General features: G+C 43.0%; 1 protein-coding gene across 4 annotated transcripts in view; it reads left to right on the top strand.

Annotated features, from left to right (window-relative positions):
- Positions 1 to 22007, top strand: part of MUSK (muscle associated receptor tyrosine kinase) — an 86083-nt gene extending 64076 nt beyond the window's left edge. For 3 of the 4 annotated variants that reach the window (XM_073346293.1, XM_073346292.1, XM_073346294.1), the window contains 5 exons: positions 3448 to 3623; positions 9996 to 10179; positions 12233 to 12424; positions 18738 to 18886; positions 21331 to 22007. In XM_073346293.1, the coding sequence (XP_073202394.1) occupies positions 3448 to 3623; positions 9996 to 10179; positions 12233 to 12424; positions 18738 to 18886; positions 21331 to 22007 (1378 nt within the window). Of the gene's footprint in view, positions 1 to 3447; positions 3624 to 9953; positions 10180 to 12232; positions 12425 to 18737; positions 18887 to 21330 lie in introns of all 4 variants that reach the window. The other variant, XM_073346291.1, reaches the window with a different exon arrangement.
- The last annotated feature ends 3675 nt before the right edge of the window (positions 22008 to 25682 follow it).

Below are 25682 nucleotides of genomic sequence, written 5' to 3'. Positions count from 1 at the left end.
TTATTAAGAGACTACTTTCTTTTTAGTATTTTTACCACCATTTTTTTTTAAAATACCTCTTATTCCTTATTCCCTTTACTTTTTGGTGAGCGTTAACTTACATGACTCTCTTGCTGCTTTTATATTTTTCCCTTTCTGTGCCATCTTATTGGTTTCATCTCAACTTCTTCCTTTCCACAGTGTCCCAGGGACCTGGAGTTGATGGTAGAATTGGGACATTAGAAATAAATCAGCCTATAATTGTACACTTCGCAGCTGGGCACTAGCAGGCTTGAGCTATTACTTGCTTATATTCTGAATATATCAGAAGCACTACACATTTAAGGAAGCGATAGATACGTAGAATAAATTAGTGTGAAACAAAAATGTGTGCTCTGTCTCACTTCAGTTAGATTAAAATGTAGCTTCAGGACCTATCCAAAAACTACGCATACCTTTGCAAATACAAAAAGAAAAGGAGTACTTGTGGCACCTTAGAGACTAACCAATTTATTTGAGCGTAAGCTTTCGTGGGCTACAGCTCACTTCGTGATACTTAGCCAGTTAAGAATGGAAATGCAATTCTGCCAATGACTAGGTCTTGAACTCTTTCTTCCCCTCTGAGGTTCAGGATATAGAGTCTCTCTGGTTCACTGACTAGGGCATTTGGAGTATTGTGGGTACCTGCTTTCTATCTTTTCAACTGAAAGATAGAAAGCAGGTATCTTTCTCGGAAAAAGTCATCTCACAAGTAGAAGGTGTAACAGAGAAAATTAATGAGGCCCAACTCTACCCCAGTGACAGGGGTGCAACTCTTGTTAACTTCAGTACGAATCACACTCAGGGGAACGAGGACAGAAGTGAAACCTTAGCCTCAGAGTCTCAAAACCCAACCACCATTCTCTTTCAATGAGATTGGGGTGCTTGCCTCGTTTAGACTGCTTGGAAAATCTCACCCTTACTGTTCTGGTCATCCTCGGTCATAAATGTTGGCAGTTGTCATGCTTCTGTGTGGACTCATAGGTCATTCTAAAACCATAAACCCCAAATCCATTATACAGTATATTTTCATAGGATTAGGTTCCCTTGGGACTAGATGATCGTCACGGATATCCGTTCAGAACAAGCAGGCAGTCTTGGTTTAAAGTTTGTTTACCAGATACAGGTACTTATCTTGTAGTTTACAAAAAGGAGGACTTGTTGCAAAAAAACAGTGATCATCATGAATGACAGGGAGTCTCACATTCTTTCCAATTGACTCTGGAGTCCCTGGATAAGAAGCACTGGGAGAACTGGTGAATTGCCATATTTTGAGGGAAAGTAACTTCTCATCTTATGTAGTTATTGATTGGCTCCATCCTTCTCCCTGTCTTGGTGGCTGGGTATGACAATAGCTCAGGCAGGAGAAGAATGAGTTCATTCCTTTTGAGATACTGCTGTTCTTAGTACTTAGTGGATCACGCAGCAAGTAATATTTGTATGTTAAAAAATAATCTGGAATGACTAGGTGGCTTCTCTGCTTCTTCTCTAAAATAAGGTTCTTTTCTTCCTAGTCTGAATGGTCAGTAAGAGGTTACTGGCCCTCCTGTCCTCCTGCTGATTTTGTGTCTCTCCCATTTACATTACAAGGATTCTAACAATGGTCTGATGTCATCTATCTTTATATATGATCTCATCAAGCTCCTGCTCCTCAGTATTAGGTTTTGTACAAAGGACTGCTGCTCACATAGCCCCCTCACCATGGAATCAGAGAACTACGGAAACATGAATGATTTTAGCCTCACAATACTCCTCAACAGGGATGTTCATCCCCATTTCACAGGCACAAACAGCTTAATCGACTTGCTCAGGGACATGCAAGATGTCTGTGGTAGAGGCAGGTCTTGAACCTGCATCTCCCAAATCCCTGCCCAGTTCCCCAAGATCGTCAATCTTCCCCAGCTTAGGGTGCGTCTCTCACTCCTTTGGAATGTGCTGTTTAATTAAAATTGATACGGTCTGGCTGAACTCAGTGCTTATGGGAGTTAGCAAGGAGAGAGCACTGGCTAAAGGCAAGCACAGTGCAGGCAGGATCTGTGCATTCTTCTTAAACAGCCTTGCTCCTAAATAGAGCCCAGATAGTGCACTCACTGAAGCTGCAGAAGAGCAGCTGCCCCATCCCTTGGTAAAATACACTCCACCTCAGCGGTGCTATCACTGAACAGTTGTGACTCCACAGGGGCAGAATGTTTTATAAAGATTTGCAATGTCCCCAGCTCTTATTAACATTAATCCTCACTGAGTAGTAGGGAAACTGGTGGCAACAAAATTGTAATGTGGTGCTTTAGGTTACACATTTCTAGGGGTGACTGATTCAGTTACTATCATCATGTGCCAACTGCTCAACTCCTAATTATGCCAAAGCCTGTGCTAGTGTTGAATAGTAGGCAAGTCTGTCCCACAGACTTGGCCGAGTCTGCCAAAATCATCTCCACTGTAACTGCAAAGCCAGTATTCCAGACCAGGTTTCCAAAAAATGAATGGCTGGTAATTAACTAACACCATCAAAATCGTTCCCAATATTCTGGGTATGACAGTTCTGGTTTTCGTATAAAGCAAACAGTTTTTCCTGACAGCACGCTATTCCTGAAACAACTGAAAAACCATAAGCATTATTTAAAATGTAAATGAATTTCAATAATTTATTCATTAATTACTTTCAAAGAGTAACCTGGGATGAAAAACATCAGACAGTCCCCTTTTTTATCTATTATTATTATTAAACATTTCTATTGACTTACACCTAGAGATCTCAGGTGTAAGTAGAAGGTATAACAGAGAAAATTTCTATTTCTATTTCAGATTTCTATTGACTTACACCTAGAGCACCTAGAGATCTCATCCATGTTGGCGTTTCATTGTACTAGGTGCTATATAAAGGTCTCTGCCCCAAAGAGATTAGAGTGAAAAAGACAAGACATAGCAGGTGAAGGAGACAAATCAAGGAGACCAGAGCAGGGAGATTGGCTGAGAATTGGGCACATTCTATCAGGAGTAGTAATGACAGCTCACCGCCTGGTATCAGATTATAACTTTCTGTCTGTATTACAACAGAGAGGTGAGTTTTGAGGAGGAACAGGAGGAGGTTAAGGTGACCCACAGGCATGACACACTGTCATTAGTTGGTGTGAACTCATGATACAGAATGACATGTGTGGTGCTTTGAACAGAATACTGCTTTACAAAAAATGCAGCTTCAAGGCTTTCCCTAGAGCAAATTGTTACATTTCATGCAGTGTTTCCATTACAGTTTATGAGCCGGATTCACAGCTCGTATAAATCAGCGTGGCCCCATAGAAATCAGTGGAGCCATGCCGATTTCCACAAGCTAAGGATCTGTCTGCATAACTTTTGCACACCATTGTTAATGCAGTGTTTGTCAGCAAGCCATTGACTGTGTATTTCACTATTCTTTGTAAAATAATGTAGAGAGCATTGCCTTGCGGTAAAGGATCTCTACTGCTTTAAGGAATGGCTCTCAATGGAGGAGAACTCCCAGAAAGGGATTTACAAACCAGGATTAATGCTGCTCGCTCTACCTGAATGCAACAGACTTCCCAGCCTGCACAAGGACGCAAAGGCCTGCACCAGGATTCCATATTTTGGTAACTGAGAATTCTGCTTGCTGTTGTGCTAAATGGAGTCAAGGCGTAGCAAGTGTTTGGGGATGAGGGGAAGGCCTGAGGCCACTGAGCAATCAGCACCAAAGTGTGGGCCAGATTATGCCCTGAGGATGTGGCTCTCTTCTTCGCCAGAGGAAGGGGGGAAATCAGACATGTCGATCCTGCCCCCTTTCCTTGGATTCCATGGTGGATTCTCCAGAGTTTTGGGGATCTGTGGATTGGATGGAGGAGGGAGAGCGCATCCCCCTTGCACCCAGCAGTAAACCCAAATACACCCAGGAGCTGTAATAGCTTTCCTAAGGAAACCCTCTCTGCTGGGAAACCCCTTTAAAGAGAGATACAAGGAGCAGGAGGAGGCTGGGGAGTCCTTGGCAGTGTGACTCCAAGAGAGAGGGGCCAGCTAAAAGAATCCCACTCACATCACTGGAGAGACACAGGGTACACTGGATTTGGCCCATGGTACCTTTAAGTATTTATTAGACTGTGGCATGTCAAATGCCCTCTGACAAGGAAGACAATTGTAAAATATAAAATTTACGAATAAAATAAGAACTGGTAGGAAATCAGCTTCCTACGTATCAGTCTATGTAGTTGGAAGAGGCTCTTGAAGTAAATTGTAGCCTTGCAACATCTTTAGTTCTACTTTACCCTGTGTTTGAAATGCCAAATTCTGTGCATTACAGAACAATAGCAACAACAGTTTGTTTATTTGGCCTGATTCCAATGTACAACCCACCCAAAAAACAACCACCCTATTTTAGAACCATTGGTCTCAAAACCTAAAACCAGTTTCGTTGATGATAGTGTTGCCACTTGAAGAACTGGTGTATTCAGAGAAACTTCCCAGAGCGCTTCTGGGAAAGAATGTTTTCCCACAGCACGTGCGAGAACTGATAGTAGCTGAACCATTGAACAAAGATTTCAGTTAGAATATCTGTTGCTTACTTCTTGTTTGTCTTTTTTTTCCCTCCAGATTTTAAGACAGAAAATACAACCAGTAAGTAGATTCCCTTGCAGTTTAGAACTAGAATCCTTGACTTGGTCTAGTTATTTAAGATGCCATGTTGCCAACTCTCCTGATATTTGGGAGGAGAGGGGGGTTCTTTCAGCCCTACCTACCTACTGGAATCAGGTTATTACCTGAAAAATCTCAGCTTTCATTTAAAAAAAAAATTAGCTCTCAGGCTTGGGGAGAAAATGTGATCCCCAAACTTTTCAACATCAGGAAGAAAATAAAAAGAACAAATAATTCATTCTTAAATCTTGTGATTTTTTTTTAAAGCCAGTCTCATGATTTTGGGGGGCCTTGACTCATGGTTTTTGAACAATTGGGGGGGGGGTTGGTTAAATCCAAAGATGTTTCACGTTTATAATATTTGCAGTATACTTTTTCATTATGAGGCGGCAAGATTTTTGGAGCATGACGACTCTTTGGGGTTCATACCTTCCGTGGAGCTTTTGATTTGATAAATCATGATGGTCTGGCCTTTGCATAGGTTGAAATGTGTGTATGCGACTCCTCAGTGTGATGCCAAAAACTCTTCTTAAAGACTGAGAGTTAAACTCTCTGCTTTGACTGTTTCGCATTCCCACAGACAAACTAAATAGAGCCAGGAGGAAGAAAGAATGTGGAAGGGCAAAGGAGAGGAAGGGAGAAGAAAGGAGCTGTAGAAGGGTGGAGAGAGAGAAAAAAACCCCACAAAAACAAAACCCAGAGGTCTAATCTCGTGTACTTTTGCTTCCACCCTTGGGAGGTGCTCAGATACTATCCTGCTGGGCACGCAGTGCAAACAGAGGAAAAATCCAGGAGACGAGAATAGGCTTTTCCAGATAATAATCTCTCTCCCCACAGCTTCCCTCAGGGTTTGGCTTCCAGAAGTAGCCATCCAAATCCCCAGAGCACTTCCCTATCATAGTGTTCTGCGAGAAACAGCTTAATTCATTACAGCTGCTCCTGTTGTGCTTCTTTGACACAAATCTTTGCATTTAAGGCATACAACTGTAGTCCTTCCCCTCCTCAGAGGAAGTGGGGTGGTGGTGTGTGTGTGCATTAACCCTTTCCTGATAATTTTTGGGTCAGGGGTTTTAAGTGCTTTAGAAGGTCAGAAGAGAGACTATGTAAAAATGCTACCTTTGTCTAGTATCAATGGCATTTTATCAAAGGACACCTTCTTATTCAGCTGATAAGCCCCCGCAATGTCCATTTAGTCATATTTTCTGGTTTTAGGCACAAAAGTACGATTTTAGTGCTTTATTATTACAATACTATTGCCAATCCATACAGCTATGGGAAAGTGAGCTGGATTGTATTCCAACTCATGCATAATCAACAGAGCTACTATTAACTAAATCCCAAATATAGAATCTCTGTTACTCCTTGCTCCTTCCTATGGGAAGACTGCCATGCGAGTGGCATCTTTGTTTCCCAGTTTCTCATCGCCCTTAGACAGAAAGCAGGGGCTACTTTTTTGGTAGTTGTTTCTGACTCCAAAAAGGTCACTAGAAAGTGTCTCTCAGACATTATATGGATGTTTATTTCAGACACGTGGTGAAAGTACCAAATCGGAGGGCACGGGTCACTGTGCAAGGCTTTTATTTTTGTCAAGAAACAGGCTAATGCTTTAGTGGCACCAGATCAATCATTAAACAAGTTTCAGATATTATTCACCTTGCCTTTGAAAGGGAAACTCCTAAAATATTCATTCTGTGCTGCCAGGACATGGTCCTTGTCGGGTCTGGTGTGTGTTTTCTTTCCTCTGCCAAGTGTGTAATGCAGGGAGCCCTGTATGAGGTGTTCAGGTACTATAGAAAAGAAACTATTGTAGTAATGGAGGTGTGGAATGCAACAGATTAAGGGATACATGATCATCCATAATGTGTTTGATTTACTCTAGTAGCCCTACTTCCATTGGTCCTTTTGAACTTGTTCTATAGATGTCCACCCTAAATATTTACATCTGCAACCTAGGTCTGCATGAACTACATTTACCCTACAGACGAGGAATGGGTAAAATCTGTTCAGACAAAATAAGAGGCCAAACCTTTTGCCTCAAACTCAAACTGAACCCCAAACAAATCTTTCTTGAAGTTCAAAACCATTAGTGTAACTTTTCACCCTGTTTCTTAACGTTGTCTCTTCTTGGCACTTCTGATGTCTGGCCAGGAATGGAAGAAATGGTACTGAAATAGTGTGAGAGGTGATTCTTGTGGCACTTCCAGCCCTCCCAGAAGCAGCTAGTTTAAGAAATCTTGCACTTAAGCCTATTCTCACAAGATTTCCTGCTCAGATTAACTCCAGCGTGAATAAGCTTTGGATCTATCTAAACTGTATTCATTCTTTATTATTCTTAGTATCAGTGTGTGTAGGTACCACCCACAGGGTCTAGGCACTATGCACACACACTATGCCCTAAAAAGCTTACTCTCATAAGACAAGCACCACACTGTTGGAGAAGAGGGACACAGTCACAGAGCCTGATTCTCCCCTCTGAAGCCAATGGACACTCTGCTGCTACCCTGCCTCTCCAGGGGCTGGTGGGGACTTCTGTTGCTAGTCCTGAGGGGAGAAGACTGCCCTAGGTCACTGCCAATCTAAGTGGGTGTGAGGCTGATCCATGGGGGTCCTGTGTTAGGGCCTCTGATTGGCATGATCTGGCCCTGGAATTCAAAATAGTCTCACTTACTATTAGGGGGGCTTGTGTGCCTTAATTCCTTATGTATTTTGGAAAATCTTCCCCCTTCATTCCTTAGAACCAACTCCTTCCAATCAGATTGGCAAACCTTTTGATGAATAGGATGGTTTTTAATTGTACAGTTCTAAGAGCTGTCCCTCTTTTTATTCTCAATTTTACAGGAAACAAGGAATAACTAATTTTATATTCCGTGCAGCTTTACTTACTATATCTGCATATGAAAAAAGCAGAAAGATACTCGCAGGTTGTTCAGAGGGGTTCTGTGCTGCATTTTCTGTAACAGGAGTGAATTGGATGGATGGATGATGGGCAGAATGGCTAGATTGGAATCTGAACCCACATTACAATGGTGTAAACCTGGAATAACTCCACTAGGTCCTTTGGAGTTACACCATCTTTACCTTTGTGTAGCGGAGTTCAAAATCTATTCAATGGTGTGAACAGAAGTCTAGATAGTCTCTTGATGGCAGACTAGCTGTCTGGACACCTTAATGTTCTCAAGGGCGTTTTTTTGCTTCTAATCTGCAACTGTGGTCATTTACTCCTATTTTATTAAATAGTTTACACATTTTTGATTCACTGTGCTGCAGTCCACTCTCTCAGTTTACTTGTTTAAATGGCCTTTCCCCACAGCAACTTGCTACAAAGGCAATGGCAGGTTCTACCAGGGTTCTGTCAATGTCACAACCTCAGGCATTCCTTGCCAGAAGTGGAGTGAACAGGTGAGCATCAGTTTATTCAGATCTACAGTCGGGGTTGGATTTATAGTCTAATGCTGGGATATCCAAAGGAGTCGAACAGAAACTCGGTGGAAGTTGGGCCGCTGCTCTTGAAAATCCCAGCCTAAGTACACTATCTTGGGTGTACAAGTCCAGAGGGGAGTGGGGGCAAAGATGGCATCTGAGGAGCCAGCCGTGTGCTAGGCATCTCCCCTGTGTTAGAGCAACCTGAAAACTGGTTTAAATAATGCCAAAGGCCAATGACCCCAAAGGGGTGTTATGGCAGCTGCAGATTAACTGGGTAGATCTTCCTCGGTCCCTCTGTCAGCATGAAGAAAGGGAGGATGGTGGCACAGAAGCCACAAAGCTAGCTGCACGTTGCTGAAAGATCTGCCTACACTGGGGCAATCATTCCCTGGCTGGCACCTCAGGCTTAGTACAGGAATCCCCCAGAAGCACAACAGACACACGACACAGGAGCCATCTATTTAAGCAATTGTGTTTTCTTGTAATATGTACAAGTAACTGGAATAAAATCCCACCTATTGAAAACGATACCGAGATGCCAGCAAATTACTCAGGCCCTATTTAGGCCCTTAATTCTCATTGAAAACCAACAGGAGCTAAGTGCCTAAATACCTTGGTGGATCAGGGCCTCAGAGACAGAAAGCCAGGGAAAGTGTGGTTAAAAGGTCAGGTATGTTAGCATTTCACCCTCATGACTGCCCCCCTCACAAGATGCAGATGTCATATGTTTCTTGGCAAGCTGTTGCAGACTTGCAGCCATCAGCTGTTTCTAAAAACATCAGGAAGAAGTGCGCTCTAGAAACACTAACGCTAACTTATTCCTTCCCACCAGGTACCCCATTTGCACAGAAGGACCCCTCAGGTTTTCCCAGAGCTGTCAAATGCAGAGAATTCTTGCCGTAATCCAGGAGGGGAAAATGAACGTCCCTGGTGTTACACAAAGGACCATTCTGTAAACTGGGAATACTGCAGTGTGCCTCTCTGTGGAGAGGGTAAGGGACAGCAGCTAACTACTTCGCCCAGTAGCTGTTAGTTTTAGAACAGCATTAAATATTGATCCACAAAACCGTTCAGGACCGTCATATCCTAACAGTCACCATGACAGTTCTGACAGTCGTACCAGTGTCTTTGGAATTCAGTGGGAACAGGATTTGGCCTTAACGTTCAGAGTGCTTTACAAACTAGCACGTGCTCATAAAAAGAGAAGGGGAGATGAAGGTAGAAAAGAAGCTAAGTGACTTCTTGCCCAAGGCCCTGGGAAATCCAGGCCAGAGCCAGGATACGAATTTTAGAGTTTCTGCCTCCCCAGTTTAGTGCCCAGGCACACACTTTGCTTATCCACAAGATGTCAGGGGTTTTAAATGACCATTACGGAAATACTGCACTATTCAAACTATGCCTCAGCAAAGGCCCTTTTCACTATTTCCACTTCCACTAAGCAGAGAGCAGAAACATTCTAAGGCTCTAGTGAGCCAAAGCTATGTCACGATTGCTGCACTTGAAAAGGAATGAAGGGGAACAGCCTGATTTAGCTTTCCTTTTAGTCTTGGCCATTACACGTACAAACCAACAGATTGGGTTTAGCTCTTTCAGAGCTATGCTAGCAATGATTTATATTCATGATGCTTTTTGAAAGAGATAAATTAAACTAAAAAGTTTAAATACATTTGTACCTATCAGATTTTTTTCAGTCGCTTTTATTACTTTGATTCTTACCAAAGTTATTGGCATAAAAAGGGGGTTTCTTCCTTCCAAACGACCTTCTCCTGTATGATCCTGCTGCGGAAGTCAGACTGTGGAATTTGTAGACATCACAATAATTACCATGACAACTGGGTGATGTCAGAAGTATCCTTTAACAAAAAGTTCTGTAGAATTTAAGAGGGATGGAATCATTATTTTTGTTTTCATTGCAGTATCCATATCACCAGGAACGAAAAAGCCAAGTGCAGAGACTCCCAATCTCCCTTCTTCTTTCTCCCCTACATACTCAATGACTGTCATCATTTCCATCATCTCCAGCTTTGCATTGATAGTGATTCTCATTATCATTGCTCTTGTTTGCTGCCGAAGGCGAAAACAATGGAAAAACAAAAAGAGGTATGACCTAGAGATCTATAAATAAAGCCATGTCGGATTTGTTCCAGCAAATACAGCTTTGACATGGGGCTTGGAATGGACATTCCAGTACTCACTGAATTCAAATTTAAGGAGGGAACTTAAATGGATCACAGGGAGGTCAAAATGGATCACAGGTTTCCCCATTATATGGGCAGAAAAGATTAAATTCATCTTGGATCATTTCTTCTTGGCTGACAGCTTGTATTTTTCTTTCAAAAAGAAAAGGAGTACTTGTGGCACCTTAGAGACTAACCAATTTATTTGAGCATAAGCTTTCGTGAGCTACAGCTCACTTCATCGGATGCTGTAGCTCACGAAAGCTCATGCTCAAATAAATTGGTTAGTCTCTAAGGTGCCACAAGTACTCCTTTTCTTTTTGCGAATACAGACTAACACGGCTGTTACTCTGAAACCTGTCATTTTTCTTTCAATGTCTGTTTCGACTCTTAAGGCCGATAGGGCAATGGGAAATATTAGATTGGAAACTCTTTGGGACAGGGATGTCTCTTTATATGTCTGTTCAGTATTTAGCACCCTGGGGCTCCAATCCTAACTGGACCCTCTGGGCACTAATCATACATTAACAACAAATAATGCAGGCCAAAAATTCTCATGTTCTTCCATGAGACCTAGAAATCAGGACAAAACGTTGGTGCTTGTCTAGTGCTTCAGCTTTCCCTCACACTTCCAGCTGAGGTTAGCAATGTTTCATTTTGAATTCTCATCACACTAAACCAAGGTACTGGTGATATATATATACACCGTACGACTAAGACTAAAAGTCACATGAACATCAGCAAAGTTCATAACTACATAGGACCTCATGTAACCTGAGGAATCATTTGACAAAGACATCTGGAAACGTGTGTGTGCAATTAAGCAGGTCAATTGCTTTCATTCTGAATAGCAAACAATTGTTCTGGTTTCTCAGGCAATTAACAGATTTGAGAAGGAGTTCAAGTTTAGCTTAGAATGTAAGGACATACTATGGTAGGCCATTACTAGACAATCTAGATGTAGGAAACTCTCCTCCTTGGGGAGATTAGATGTGAAGTATTCAGTAGATATTTAGACATTGTTAAGAATTGAGTGGTCAAAGAGAATTAAAAAGGAGCAACTCCAGCCCCACCCACTTCCAATAAAAAACAAAACAAAAAGGAGACTCTTAATGAAATTTCTTCTGTTCCCAAGCATTACACTACAAAACTCTTAATGGTGAGACTTTAGTCAATATATAAGAAGTTATCTGGACATGAATGTGGTTGAAAATAATGTGGGTTTTCTCCCTCCTCAAAACCCTCATGCCCTTAAAGCAAAATTCCTTAGCCCCAACCCTACTGTTTATGGTTAACAGCCTGAACAGTTTGTGGAACAGGCCAGAAGAGAATTTTTCCAGCCACTAGATTCCTTCAATTGTCAAAAAGTGAAGGGATGCTGGTTTTTGAAAAGTGTAACTTTGCAGAGTGCTCTGCTGAGGGGTGAGAATAATGTTTCCAGGGTATCATTCCTTTTTGCTGTAGGTTCTCGTGTTAGATCTCCTTTCTCTATATATTGTTGCCCCAGATTACTGACTGAGGCCCTGCAAACTCTTAATCACATGAGCAATCCTGGCTCACATGGATAGTTCTGTTGCAACTGCTCATGGAAGGACGACTACTGTACCCAGTGGCCTGCTGGATTGGCCCCCGACCTGGCAGACCTACATACTTAGCCTAGATCCCTAGAAATAACAGGCAAACTGGAAATGTCCCAGAAACAAACAATACAATGTCATGAGACACATGGTAGTGCACAACTGGTAAGAAGGGGGGAGGTAGCAAAATGCCCAGGCAGATACATTGTACACTTGGAAGGCACATATCCCCGTGTTAAGGGGCACCACACTCACCCATCCAAGACATTTCCTACATGTAGTTCCACAAGAGCATACAGGGCTGAAAATGAGGATGTTGGCATGGTGGGAGCAAAGAGGCAGAACACGTATTCAGGGCATGCTCTAACCCACTGATCATTTCCTTATCTATCATTTCAGGGAGTCACAAGCACCAACGCTGACCACTCTTCCATCGGAGCTCCTACTGGACAGACTTCATCCTAACCCCATGTATCAGCGCATACCCCTTCTCCTGAATCCTAAATTACTCAGCCTGGAATATCCAAGAAACAATATTGAATACGTGAGAGATATCGGAGAAGGAGCGTTTGGAAGGGTCTTTCAAGCAAGGTAAGTGTCCTGCTAGCAAGTGCTCCTTAATACTGATACGTGGAAGATATTAACATCTGGCTAGAGTTCTGGTAGCAGGAAAATATTTGTTCGTTTATTCCAACTGTCATGGAGAAATTAATTGTTCTAACCAGAATGAAATGTGTTTGAAAGTATGACAAAACTAAATGATAAAAACTAGGCTAATTTACTCCTGTTTCCCACTTTCAATTGTTATTTGGTAAAACATGGTCACAAATGTCCATAGTCATCTTCTATATATTAGACAGAGTATCTCACTTATTCCTGTTAATCCAGCTGAATGTGGCAGCTAAGTTTATGATGCATTCAGGACAGTAAGAATTTTGCTGGTTTTTCCTGTGACTAGTCCATTGTGAAATTTTCAAATTTTCCCAGGATTTCATGTTTGTTTAAGATGTTGGTACATGGTAGCCAGCAACAAAAAAAAAAACACCCCAACATTTGCTGGTGGTTACCCCCCCTACTGTATTTGCAGTTAGGCCCCAATCCTGCTGCAAAAATACCCTTACTTGCTTAGCGGGTCCTTATTCCTGAAATTGACAGTTTTTCTTATTTGCCAGGAGACCAGGTCATAGAGACTCAGAGCAGGAGTCAGGCCTAGTGGTCAGAGTCCACATGCCCAAGACAGAGTCAGAATCAGGAATCAGAGCTGAGGGTCAGAACCAGAATCAGAGTCTGAATGCCAGAGACAAGGATCTAGACAGAACTAGAGTCAGGAATCAGAGCCGAGGCTCAGAAATGGGTTACCAGGAATCAGGGAAAGCAGGAGCAGGGCTGGTTCTGAGGCAGGAACAAGGCTGGGTGCAGGGTAGGATCTGGACTGAAGCCATGGAAGAGGAGAGCAGGAGCTGGGCTTGGTGAGACACAAGCAGAGGGAGGCAGAGAGTCCCTGAGCATGTGCTTTGAGCAGCCAGCAAGCTACTGCTGCTGCTGGGTTTAAGAACTGGCCTGCTGGCTTCCTCAGCCAGTCAGGCAGGACGGTCCGTCAGGCATTCTAGCTGGCTCATCAGGGTGTCAGGAACATTGAGCAGGTGCAGCTGCAGGGCCTTACTCCTGGCACTGTTCTGAATTCAAGGAATTAAGAACCAATCCTGTTTGTTGACTTCCATGGGAGGAGAGGGCAGTCACTACTTTGCAGGTGAAAGACCATAAATCATGAGCAGTGAGGTAAAGGCTCATGTAAGTTACGAGTGAAGCAGGGAAGACAAAACGATAGAAATAGTATCCTAGTGCTAGTTCTCATGGATATTAATTACTCTGAAGTGTTTTCCAGTATTGGTTTCTCTAAATGTTTTCAACAATTTACAGGCGGGAATTTCAAAAGAACTCCGAATTTGCTCCACCTCCGTTGGCTGCTCTGGAGTTTGTGGTAACACCCCCATTGCCGTCAGTGGGGTAAGATTAGGCCAGTGATGAGAAGTTTTGAAAGTCCTACCCCAGAATTGCTGAAAGGAAGTGGAAAGGCTGCAGTGTGTATTTATTTTGGCTCCCTTTCCTCTTTTCACGGTTAGTTTCAGGGATGTGCTTGTTACTTGGGACACCTCTGCAGGATGGAACATGACTGGTTAATGAGGTTATATGTGGAATTGTGTGAGAGAAACTAAATGAACAAACAATGTACATGCTCCTCAGCGTGGACATGCACCCACAAACCTGACTTGTGGGACTAGTCTCATTGATGGCTAAGTCAAAGGACTCCTCTTGCAAGTTGTGGTTGCAAGAGTAGATATTTAAAAGTTAATAGTGTGGTAATGCTCTGCCCTGGCATGGTCAGTTATACCATTAACAACTTTATTAGGAAATGAATTATGTAGTAGGTTAAATTTGTTAGAGCGAGGAAATACTTCTAATGGATGCGAGGCATTTTTTTGTCCCCCTGAAGGGATGTGGAGGAAGTGCACATTTATTTATACAGACAGTGTTAAAAATAACAGTTTAAAGGGCACACAGCAAAATCACAGATGCTTAGCTTATGACTGACGATTAGCTTTGTTGGCTAAACTAGAGGAGTTGAGCTTGAAGCAACAACAAAGCACATGGGACCAGATTCATAACTGTGCGCCGGATGCCACGTGCCATTCTGATGAGGCAAAGCAGCCCTACACCCAGTGTATTTGCCTAGCTAAACCAAGCATCTGGGATACACTGGTGAATATAGCCCATCATTTTATTTCATACTGGGTAAAATTCACATCTATGCAGACAGGCAACACAAGGACTATGCCCCACTTAAGACCACTTGAGCTCTATTTTGAGGGTATAGGCTATCCCTCTGCCCAGTGGTGAAGTTGACCTGAACAGAATGGCACCTATACAAGGCAATTCAAACCCTACTTAAGCTGTGGGTTAAGTGAGCCTTAAATGGTATATAGATCTTTACATAGGCCCTATTGACTTGGGTGAATTCTATCCACGGTGAGTTTCCTCTGAATAATCCTCATCCCTCCAGATTCCCACATGTAATTTTCACTGCATTTTGCAATTCCTTTTAACAGAAAGTTTTTAAGCGATATTTAACGAGAACCAAAAAAGAGCATGAGGTTTATGAACAGAAAATAGAAAGACCCTGTGCTTTGGGAATGACTTGGCTTGATGGAGAAGCTCCAGCCATCCTGATTTCTGAATGGGTTTCCTCCCTATTGTTGGCGTTACCCTCTCACCTGGCAGCTTCATCAAGAATGCCTCAGAAGCCGAGCATTTCCTGGGCAAAGGTTCGCAGTTGGCACTGCTGCGCAGAGTTGGTGGATAAAAAATAATGGTTCTGTTAGCTTCCAGTACTGTCAGACCCACACCTGGATGGAACGCTCAAGCTACCACATGAGAAATAAGCTTTTCCTGTTCTCAGAAAGGAAATTAAATTCACTGCCCTATATATGTTAATGGATGCCTCAGAGTAAATTTAGTAAGCCTCTTATTTCTCCTTGTATAATATTTCATCCCTGTAAACATAATTCTACACACAGTGCCAATAATCTCTTTGCCAATTGGCTTCCTTAAAATTCTGATTCACTGTTTACTTATTCTTGGGTGAAGCAGCATGTCAGGACAGGAAGTGACTGGCTGTTATTTACTGGCTCCCTCTGAAAGGCTGCCATTTGTATTAAGAACGGTCTCCTGCAGTGGGAATTGAGGATGTAACAAGTTACCGTCACATCTGTCTTAAGAACAAGATCAGTAGCCAGCTCAAGCAAAGCTAGGGCCACCTCAAGACCTCCTAATAAAAGAGCATTATCTTATGCATTGCTGGTATTCCTTTTATAGCTCTCAAACCACATGATTCTACATCCATCAGCATGCAGCTGCCTTCTTCAGTTTGAGCTTGGCGGCCATGGCCCGGCATATCTAACAGATTGCCTAAAACACTCTGGGATTAAGACCGTGGTCAACAACTGCACTTCAGGCACAAAAGACCTTTCTACCATAAGGGCAGACATAGCTCCTGGGTCCGTCTGTGTGGGTAACTCTGTTTGCACTACTGGTCAGTCCTTTGTGCTGGTTGTCAGCTATGAGCCAAATTCTGCAGCTAAGAACCATATCCTATCCTGTGCTGCTCCGATGCATAGTGGGCAGAAGGCATAGACAGCTTCCTCCATCCCATACACCATCGTGCACTGGCAGCATAACGTTTAATCCAAGCACTGGAGAGACATGTGCTAGCAAAAACATCAGTTGATGCAACCTGGTCCCAGGAGGAAATAACCTATTGGTTAGGAGGCCCCCAGTTTTCAGCCCTGGAAACTGAACTCCTGTTTAACATCAAAATGAGTTGTTTTCGAATACTGCCCTGGAAAGAGCACTTTGTGGATTAAAAGGGTTCTGTCTCTATACCTCTCTGCTAAAACGGTTAAAGATACCACTTCGTTCCAAATCATGGTGATTTTTGCAACAGATACTTGTCTGCTAAGAACTTGCTCAGCGTGAAATTCACCCTTGTGCAAACCTCATGCACTGCTTAAATCCCACTTAATTTACACTTTCAGGATTTAAGAGGTACCTAGGCTATTGCCAGCCTCTGCACAGGAGTGAATTTCTCACTCAAAAGAATACCATGTGAAACCTGTGTTGTCTTATTTCTGTTCCGTATAAACCCTTCTAGGCTTTTGATCAGGTGTAATGAACCCTGGATGCTAATCAGAAGAGGTGAGCCCCCTTATCTTTCTTACACTCGCATTATCTATCAATAACTAGAGATCATACCCTCCTTTTCTCAAGCACTGAAACATATGCCACTGACTGGTATGTGAAAAGAGTATTGTCCCCAATAGCATAGTGGAAGTTCTGATACTCACCAGAAGGCACAAATGGCATTTAGCTCTAAAGAAGGCAATTGTGGAGACAGACAAACTTTTCAGCTGTAATACTGGCTTGCCTTGGGAGATTTCTTTTTAGATGGGTGTTTTCCCATTCTCTGACATTTGACAATGATGTGACATTTACTGTAGCCAAGTGCATCTGTTGCAATGCCATCAGTCTGCAATAGGTGAAAAGGAAACTGGAAGTTTGCTTCGGAAACTAGAACCTCTCATGGCTACCGAACAGTAAAATAACCTGACACTTAAGCAATGGTGGATCAGCGGGTCAGGTGTAGTAACTGAATTCACAAATGGATGCTTCCTTTTATAGGCATTAGGTGGCTACATCCAGGAACATAATGCTGAGGGCATGGCTTCCATATCTCTCCATGGGTAGGAATTACCTCAAGTAATAAAACGTACACCATTCCCATAGGTTTGACCAGTGTTTAAAGAGTGGAAAGTTACTGTGCTTTGGGAATTGACATCCCTAAGTCTTTGGCAAGCTCAGGACCCAGCATCTATAATTAAAAATGTTAAGGGAAGAGTGCCCCAAGGATAAGAAAAATATTCATGATTATTATTTATATCACAGTGGTGGCTAGAGGCTCGACTCAGAAAAAGGCTTCAATGTAGCCTTGTGGATTGGGCACTGGACTGGGACTCAAGAGACAGGGGTCCCAGGTTCTGCCAGGCAAGATACATCACTGCCACATGCCTCAGTTTCCCCTATCTGTGAAATGGGGTTAATGATACTGGTCTTCTTTGTAAAGTACTTTGAGATCTGAAGATGAGAAGGGCTATGTAACAATATTATTGTAGCTTTACTAAGCTGACAAGACAGCGATTTTCCTTAAGTACCAAAGCAGGTCAGTGACAGAACTGGGAATGGAGCCCATCTACCAGGCCATGCAGCCTCCCAAGCAAACCTCAGCCTGGGGTGTATTCGCAGGAGTGTTGTAAGCAAGACATGAGAAGTAATTCTTCCGCTCTACTCTGCGCTGATTAGGCCTCAACTGGAGTATTGTGTCCAGTTCTGGGTGCCACATTTCAAGAAGGATGTGAACAAATTGGAGAAAGTCCAGAGAAGAGCAACAAAATGATTAAACATCTAGAAAACATGACCTATGAGGGAAGATTGAAAAAAATTGGGTTTGTTTAGTCTGGAAAAGAGAAGACAGAGGGGGGACATAACAATTTTCAAGTACATAAAAGGTTGTTACAAGGAGGAGGGAGAAAAATTGTTCTTAACATCTGAGGATAGGACAAGAAGCAATGGGCTTAAATTGCAGCAAGGGCAGTTTAGGGTGGACATTAGGAAAAACTTCCTAACTGTCAGAGTAGTTAAGCACTGGAATAAATTGCCTAGGGAGGTTGTGGAATCTCCATCATTGGGGATTTTTAAGAGCAGGTTAGACAAACACCTGTCAGGGGTGGTCTAGATAATACTTCGTCCTGCCTTGAATACAGGGGACTGAACTAGATGACCTCTCAAGGTCCCTTTCAGTTCTATGATTCTAAGCTGTAGAAATCTTCAATTTATAGCATGTTACAGCAGTTGCTCCTGGGCAGGCATGTAAGCCAGCAAAGCTCAGCAGATGCTACTGTCCTCTCAAAAATATTCAAAAGGTAGAGCTGGCAAAATATGCAGGACTGACTAAAGGGGGTTTAGAGTCCTCAGACACCCACAGAACAGACACAACAAGGGCAGCAATGGTGCTACCTTTCCCACACACTGACCATGTGTCTTACACTCCTGCCAAGGAGGAGTCACCTCTAAAAGGTGAGGTGGGTTTGATTTTCATTCTCCTTCAGTCCTTGCCCTCTCCGGAGATTGCCCAGCAAGGCTGCAAAATAATTCCAGTTGCAGGTCACTGCTTTGAGAGTCCTCCCCCAATCCCTGCTTTGTTTGGTCTGTGGTTTCTGACACGAAATGGGGCTAACATTGTGTGTGCGCATGCAATACCTCTAATCCTATTTAGAAATTCTCTCTCTCCTAGGGCTCCTGGATTGCTTCCCTCTGAGCCATTCACAATGGTGGCAGTGAAAATGCTAAAGGAAGAAGCTTCGGCAGACATGCAGGCTGATTTCCAGAGGGAGGCGGCTCTCATGGCAGAATTCGATAACCCAAATATCGTCAAACTGTTAGGTACAAAAACAAAATGCTAAGCTCTTGGGGTATGATCTTTCCAGCAATCCATTTGTCGTCATTTTGGGTCTAAATTTTCAAAAATGTAACACCTAAGGTTGCATACACAGGATTTGCAGTTATGTGGAAATTGCAAATTAAGGAATGGGCAACTGAAATTTGCTTTTGGTAAGGCCCTAGTTATTAGGGGGTGGGGGTGGGAAAAGGGGTGTTTGTACATGCCACTGCATGTTTTTTGCATTCTCTATTGGCACACGTTTGAATATTTAGCACTAATGCCATTTTTGTTACATGGAGGCAGACTAGTTTTCATATATGGCCATGTAAATAAGATCCAAATCCTGCACTGGGGTTCCTGCACCACTTACATCAGTCTCTCTCTCTTTGCTAAGACTCTTAACACAGACACCAGTTAGTTCCAAATTATGGTGATTTTTGCAATAAGAACTGGACTGAAACCAGAGTCAATTCACTCAGGGTGAAACTCAGGGAGACTACAGGTCAGTTCATACATGTTTTCCTAGCTTGCAGTTGAAAGATGTGGGTGAAAATCTTATTGCTTACACCTCCACTTGGCTGTACGTACAAATGAACTGGCTAGAGATGCAGTAACTCAGAATTGTTATTCATTTTGTGGGCACAAAACGGTGGGTGCAAATTTTGAGCACACAGATTGTCTGTTATTCAGGCAATACAGTGATGGGAGCCATCTGAGTACCTCATTGAGTCTTTAAAAATAGAAACAACAAGAATAGTCTCTCTCTCTCTCCTCCTTCCCCTTGGCAGACTGTCTGAAAATAGCTTGATAAAAGTTTATTGGGCTTCTTAGAGGGCACCACCTCCATGGTGGGCTAATGGGGGCCCCCCTCGTGTCATTCTTCCATCAAGAAATCTGACCACAAGAATTTTGGCCCTGTAAACGTCATCTTTCAGCAGTGGTAGAGGTCATTAACCAATGCCATCAGATGGTTCTTCTGTAAACTCCCTGGAGGTAGATTTGGCCTTTGTCATATCAATTCTGTCGGCAATCTGGTTTCATGAAAGCTGACCTGGCGTATGTACTTCAGCCACAGAAAAGAGGAACAGGAAGTGCCCTAAACTAGAATCAACTTTTTGTTTATTGTTAACACATTGGATAAATTTGGAAAGGCCAAAGATACAGGAATTAACTGGTTTTATATTGCAAGGGTGTGAGGAAATGAACACTATTTGACCTATAAACCTTTCACATTGCTTGTTCTTGCTAGAACCAGATGTTATCACGTTGGGAAATGTCTGTTCTTTCTCCGAGAGACAAGTGTTAGGTCATTGGCAAGAATTTCTTATTTCACAATAAGCCATATCATTGACTGTGCTGAATGGCAGTTATAAGAAAGCAAAGTGTGTATGATTTTAATGCCGGTTGCACTGGTTTTCAGTAGCTGGCAAGCAGTGGAATACTGGTAATGTTCGTGTCTTTTTGGCCAGCTCTAAAATTGGTTTAATATTGTTATTTATTTGGTAAAACTGAATAATTTGGAAATCTATTAATTGAATAATTCCTTCATTCATTGAAAGTTGGGGGAAAAAAAAAAACCAATACACACAGAATAAAGACTCTGGAGCCAGATCTTCAAAAGTGCCCAGCATCCAGTAGTTCCAGTTGAGAATAATAGCTGTTTAGGAAACCCGGCCCTCCTTAAATAATTCCTTTGAATTTGAAAGTGAATATTTGCTGATCATTTCTTGCATCTGACACTTAGCTCGTCTCATAATCACAATGCTTTTTTCTTTAAGATACAAAAGATATATGATCAAAATGTACTGGGTACTTGTCTCCATTTCATTCAGCTGGTTATGAATTTCTTTGAAAGAATCGTTTCTAACTCCCAAGGGAAAAACACAAAATTAAGATGTTAAATGGTTCACAGATATTTGTCTTAACATGGGGGACTTGCTTTTATTCCAGGATAGACATCATAAGATATTTGGTGAAACGGTAGAAGTTTGTTAGGCATACCTGAGTTGGGCAAAAATAGAGTTGTTTATAAAGAAATGTCAAGGAAAGATTAGAATTTTCACAAGGCACACAGAAGCTTGGTTCATGAGAGTTCCACTATATTGGTTGTAAGTTCTTAGGGGGAGGGACTGTCTGTTTTGCCTTTGTACTGTACCTATAGCATGATGGGGTCCATGGCAAAACTCCTTGTTAACATGAATGTGACCAAGATTTGGTTCGTAATCAAATGAAGGCATCCAATTTTTTTTATTTTGGGGAATCAGAGTAAATCAGCCAAGAACATTACATTTTTTCCCTCCCCTTGGAGTTCAACATTAGAAGATTAATAAAGGCACAAAGAAAGTCAGGGGGATTTGAGGGCTTAATTTATATCTGTGCTTTTTAAAAATCTTCCTTATACAAAAAAAAGGGACAAGATTGACTTGGTGTATTTTCTTGCTTTCAGGGGTGTGTGCTGTTGGGAAACCCATGTGCCTGCTGTTCGAATACATGGCTTACGGGGATCTCAATGAGTACCTGCGCACCCGCTCACCACACAACCTCTGCGGCCTGAGCCACAGTAACCTTGATGCCAGGATCAGGCTCTCCAATCCCAATCCCCTTGCCCTGTGCTGCACTGATCAGCTCGGCATTGCCAAGCAGGTGGCAGCGGGCATGGCGTACCTCTCAGAGCGCAAGTTTGTGCATCGGGATTTGGCCACCAGGAATTGTTTGGTGGGCAAGAATAGAGTGGTAAAAATTGCAGACTTTGGCCTCTCGAGGAATATCTATTCAGCAGACTATTACAAAGCCAATGAGAATGATGCCATTCCCATTCGCTGGATGCCCCCCGAATCCATATTCTACAACCGCTACACCACCGAGTCCGACGTGTGGGCCTACGGTGTGGTCCTGTGGGAGATTTTCTCCTATGGCATGCAACCCTATTATGGGATGGCTCACGAGGAGGTGATTTACTATGTAAGAGATGGCAACGTCCTTTCTTGCCCCGACGACTGCCCTTTGGAGCTCTACAACCTTATGCGCCTTTGCTGGAGCAAGCTGCCTTCTGACCGGCCCAGTTTTGCCAGCATCCATCGCATCCTGGAGCGTATTTATGAGAGAGCAGTGGCTGCTATCTAGGTCTGAGGCGTGTACTGCAGCATGACATTTCACCCCCATCCTATGCCCAGTGCAGCTGGCCCACTCCTCAGCCACAACACCCAAGCTGAACTCAAGGGGAGTTTTCTGAGTGAGGGCTGCAGGGTCGGGCCCAGTATGTTTAATCTGCTAAACCAAAAAGGTAAAGGGGAGAGACTGTATGTGGACGTTTGGGAGTGATGGCTACATTAGAGGAGGACAGTTTTGCTGAGAGCAGAAGCATCTTGCTCATCAATCAAGGGGCAAGTTCTCATTTTGTCTTTATAAACAGGATTTAGCTTCTGAACTAGTGAACTAATTTGCAGTTGAGTCAAGGCCTAGACTCCCTCGAAAACCAGTGAGTCCGGTCCTTATTACTACAAATTAGTTCAATAGTTACTGTTTAGGATTTCTAAGGAACAAACAAAACACTCCCCTCAAAGCAAAACTTTCTGTTGACCTTAATTTCCCTGCCTTCCCATTCTCTCCTTTTTTATCCCATTTTCATGTGTTTAGCTTTTCCCCCTTTTCCTCTTCCCTTTCTGCTTTCAAGTCTCCTTTTTTAAAAATCCTTGTTTCCTTTAAAATTTTTTGTAATATTCACTTCCTTTAAAAAAAAATTATCCCATTCTTTTCCCTTTAATTTCCTTCTTTCACACTCAGATATTTGCCACACAAGATCAGACCATTAGCCTGTCACATCCTGCCGCGAGCAATGGCCAATATATGGATGCTACAGAGGACGGTAGACTCCCTTAATGGGCACTGAGAGCTGCCACTGAAGTCAATGGGAGTTTGCCTGAGTAAAGCTGAACATAAAAAGTAAGGGCCAGATGGGGCCTGCTGCTCCATAGGTGTGTGGGGCTGTGTGAGGCAGGGTGAGGAAGGGGTATAAATCTCTGCCCCTGCACAGCACAACATCACTGCAGTTCCTGGAGCACAGGGATTGCTCCCCGCTCTGTACCTCCCAGATAAGAAACCCCTCAAGAGGTAGGGTCCCTCCCCTTCCCCTATGCACTGGTGTGGGAGCAGGCCAGATACACAGGAGAGAGTAGGCTGCCTCCCCTGAAGAGATCCTGCAATGGGAGCACTTCTCCCAAAGCAACCCAGCATACAGGAGAAGTGCTGCATCTCTAAGGTGAAATTTCTCTTTGTGCTCCAGGTAGGGCAAAATGGGTCTATGTAGCCTCCAACTAAGGACTGGGCCTCACAGGCTCAATTGAGCCCTCAATAAAGACTTTAGTATTTGGCCCTTCAAAATTTTGCCTAACATAAAATGTAGCCAAATGATGAACACTTGAACTGAGGAACAAAATGAACACTTTAGCAGGCTGGGCTATCTCAGCAAAGGAAAGAGTTTAAAATGAATTTCCAAATTGCCCTTGGCAGACCATATGATGAAACAACTTGGATGATAGCTCAAACAGAACAATAGTTAGACTCGGGAGTGGAGGATGGAAATTTTCTATTCGCTCTTTGTCCCAGTGGGCCCTGGTAAGACCTTATGAAATACTCTGTTTATCTGAGAATTCAAAGGAATTGAACACTTTTTTTAAAGCCCTGCTTCATTAGTTTCACAACATGTCCATTTTGTTATGTGCACAAGTAACACTGAAATATTATTCTGAGGAGTTAGTCTTTGTCAATGCATACTGGATGGTTGTATAATTTGTGTTAGAATGAGTTTATAACTCAAAGGTTGAGTCACGCTTTTATACACCTCAATAGGAGTTTACATGCAGAAAAGTCAGGATTAGATTCTAAACCTGTTCCCAGTCAGATATTTCCTAGTTTTAGACTCAGATTGAAAATTGTACTTGCACACTAGAGGTGCTCACCATACGTTTTTAAATGCCTTGGATCAAAAGTGATGGTGTTCAAATCTAATCTCCAAGAACAAAGGGTTGTTGAGGGGGCGGGGGGGATTTTCACAAGCACTCAGTTTTTGCCTGATTTTGCTCCTGTTGATGTCAATAGTGCAATTCTCATTGATCACAGTGACAGCAGTTAGGCAAATGCTGACTACGTGTGAAAAAAAAAAATCACAGCCCAGATTCACAGGCCTTGTGCACAGTGGTGAATTTCACCCTTAGTGGAAGCACGTATAGAGCAAGAGGGTCATCCTGAGGAGGGACAAATTCAATTTTAAATTATGGTACATGGGCTGGGGTGCATGTTTAGGCCTAAATACACCCCTCAATCCACAGCACAGCTCCCACCGACTTCTTAGATTGCCACATCTTGGTGCAATAAATAAACTCTTACTTATCATTCATTACTGCTTCAGAGCCTTCTTGTCACATCCAGCATCACTCTGTAAGAAAATACCCTCTTCTTTAGCAACGCCATGGTTTCCTCTTGCTGTCTCATCCCCATCTGTTTTCCTTCTCTGCGGGAGATCCCAGTTCCCATATGTAGGCTTCACTCCCAGCCCTTTTCACATTTCTTGTGCTAAAGTGATCAGCGAGGAAATAGTGCTGATATGCAGAGCGTCATTGGGAGACTACGGATGAATTGGGGCGCAAGGCAGCTGTTGTTTCAGGCTGTCTGCACACTCAGGAAGACAACACTGCATCAGATCCGGTCTGCAGACATCTCTGACCTAGGCTAGGGCTACACTAGAGAGTTTACAGCAGCGCCACGATAAGCTCTCTAACGTAACCGCCCTCAGCTAATGGGAGAGCTCTCTCCCGTCAGCTGAACTACGCTAGCCCCCCGAGCGGCGGTAGCCGTGTTGGCGGGAGAAGCTCTCCCACAGGCATAAGCGCCGGTGTGGACAGCGCTTAGTGTAATTTATGTCGCTCATGGGGGTGGCTTTTTCACACCCCTGAGCGACAAGTTATAGCACAGTAAGTGCTAGCATAGACATAGCCCTAGCGTTCCTTCTCTGGTAAAGCTGCTCAGGATCCCTGCAGGTGATGTTTTTTGTGAGGAAAATTTAATATTTTCTGAACCAGTTTTTAATCTCTTGGTTCCCAGAGGAGAGAGAGGGGAAAGTTATCCAGCTTAGAATCTGGAATCCCATAGTAATATGTAATCAGAAAGTGATACATGGTTCATCCCAGCAAAATGGAAGCTTTAGAGTAGTCATTAATGGGCCAGCGTGACTTCTGTGTTTAGTCAAGCTGTTTGCTTTCATCTAGGAGTCACCACAGAAGTCAGGTCTCAAAAGTGGGATTTATTGGTTGGAAAATAAAGCCAGCAATAAGGAAAGCAATGCAATGTGCTAGGTTTTTATAAACTGCAGTTTCAGCTCTGCTTCATGCTGTAGTCACATATTTTCTTACATAACCATCACTCAAAACATTTTGCATACAGCCACAAGAGCGTGGCTTAGTATTTATAAACCACTGCTGCTTATTTCACCCAACCCAGGAGCTCACCATTACCAGAAACAGTGAAAAGAAATAAGCTGCTTCCTCTGGCCACAGTAGGGAGCTGCAGTCCCTGCTAGGGGATGATGTCAGAAGAGTGCGAGGGCACATGTAAATTGTATGCAGTTACCAATGCACCAGTGTGTATGCCCAGAAGTCTCTCAGCCACCCTGTTGACCGAGAACTGCTTACATAGCTTGGGACACTGATATAATCTCAAGAACCACTGCTCCAGTAGAAGAACGATCTCTGCTACTTACATGGTCTTCATTACCATAGTATTTGAGGCTAGGGAAATGCTATT

The sequence above is a fragment of the Lepidochelys kempii genome, chromosome 5 (assembly GCF_965140285.1).
Source record: "Lepidochelys kempii isolate rLepKem1 chromosome 5, rLepKem1.hap1, whole genome shotgun sequence".
Classification (NCBI taxonomy): Eukaryota; Metazoa; Chordata; order Testudines; family Cheloniidae; genus Lepidochelys; species Lepidochelys kempii.
This window is presented reverse-complemented; position numbering and strand designations above follow the sequence as displayed.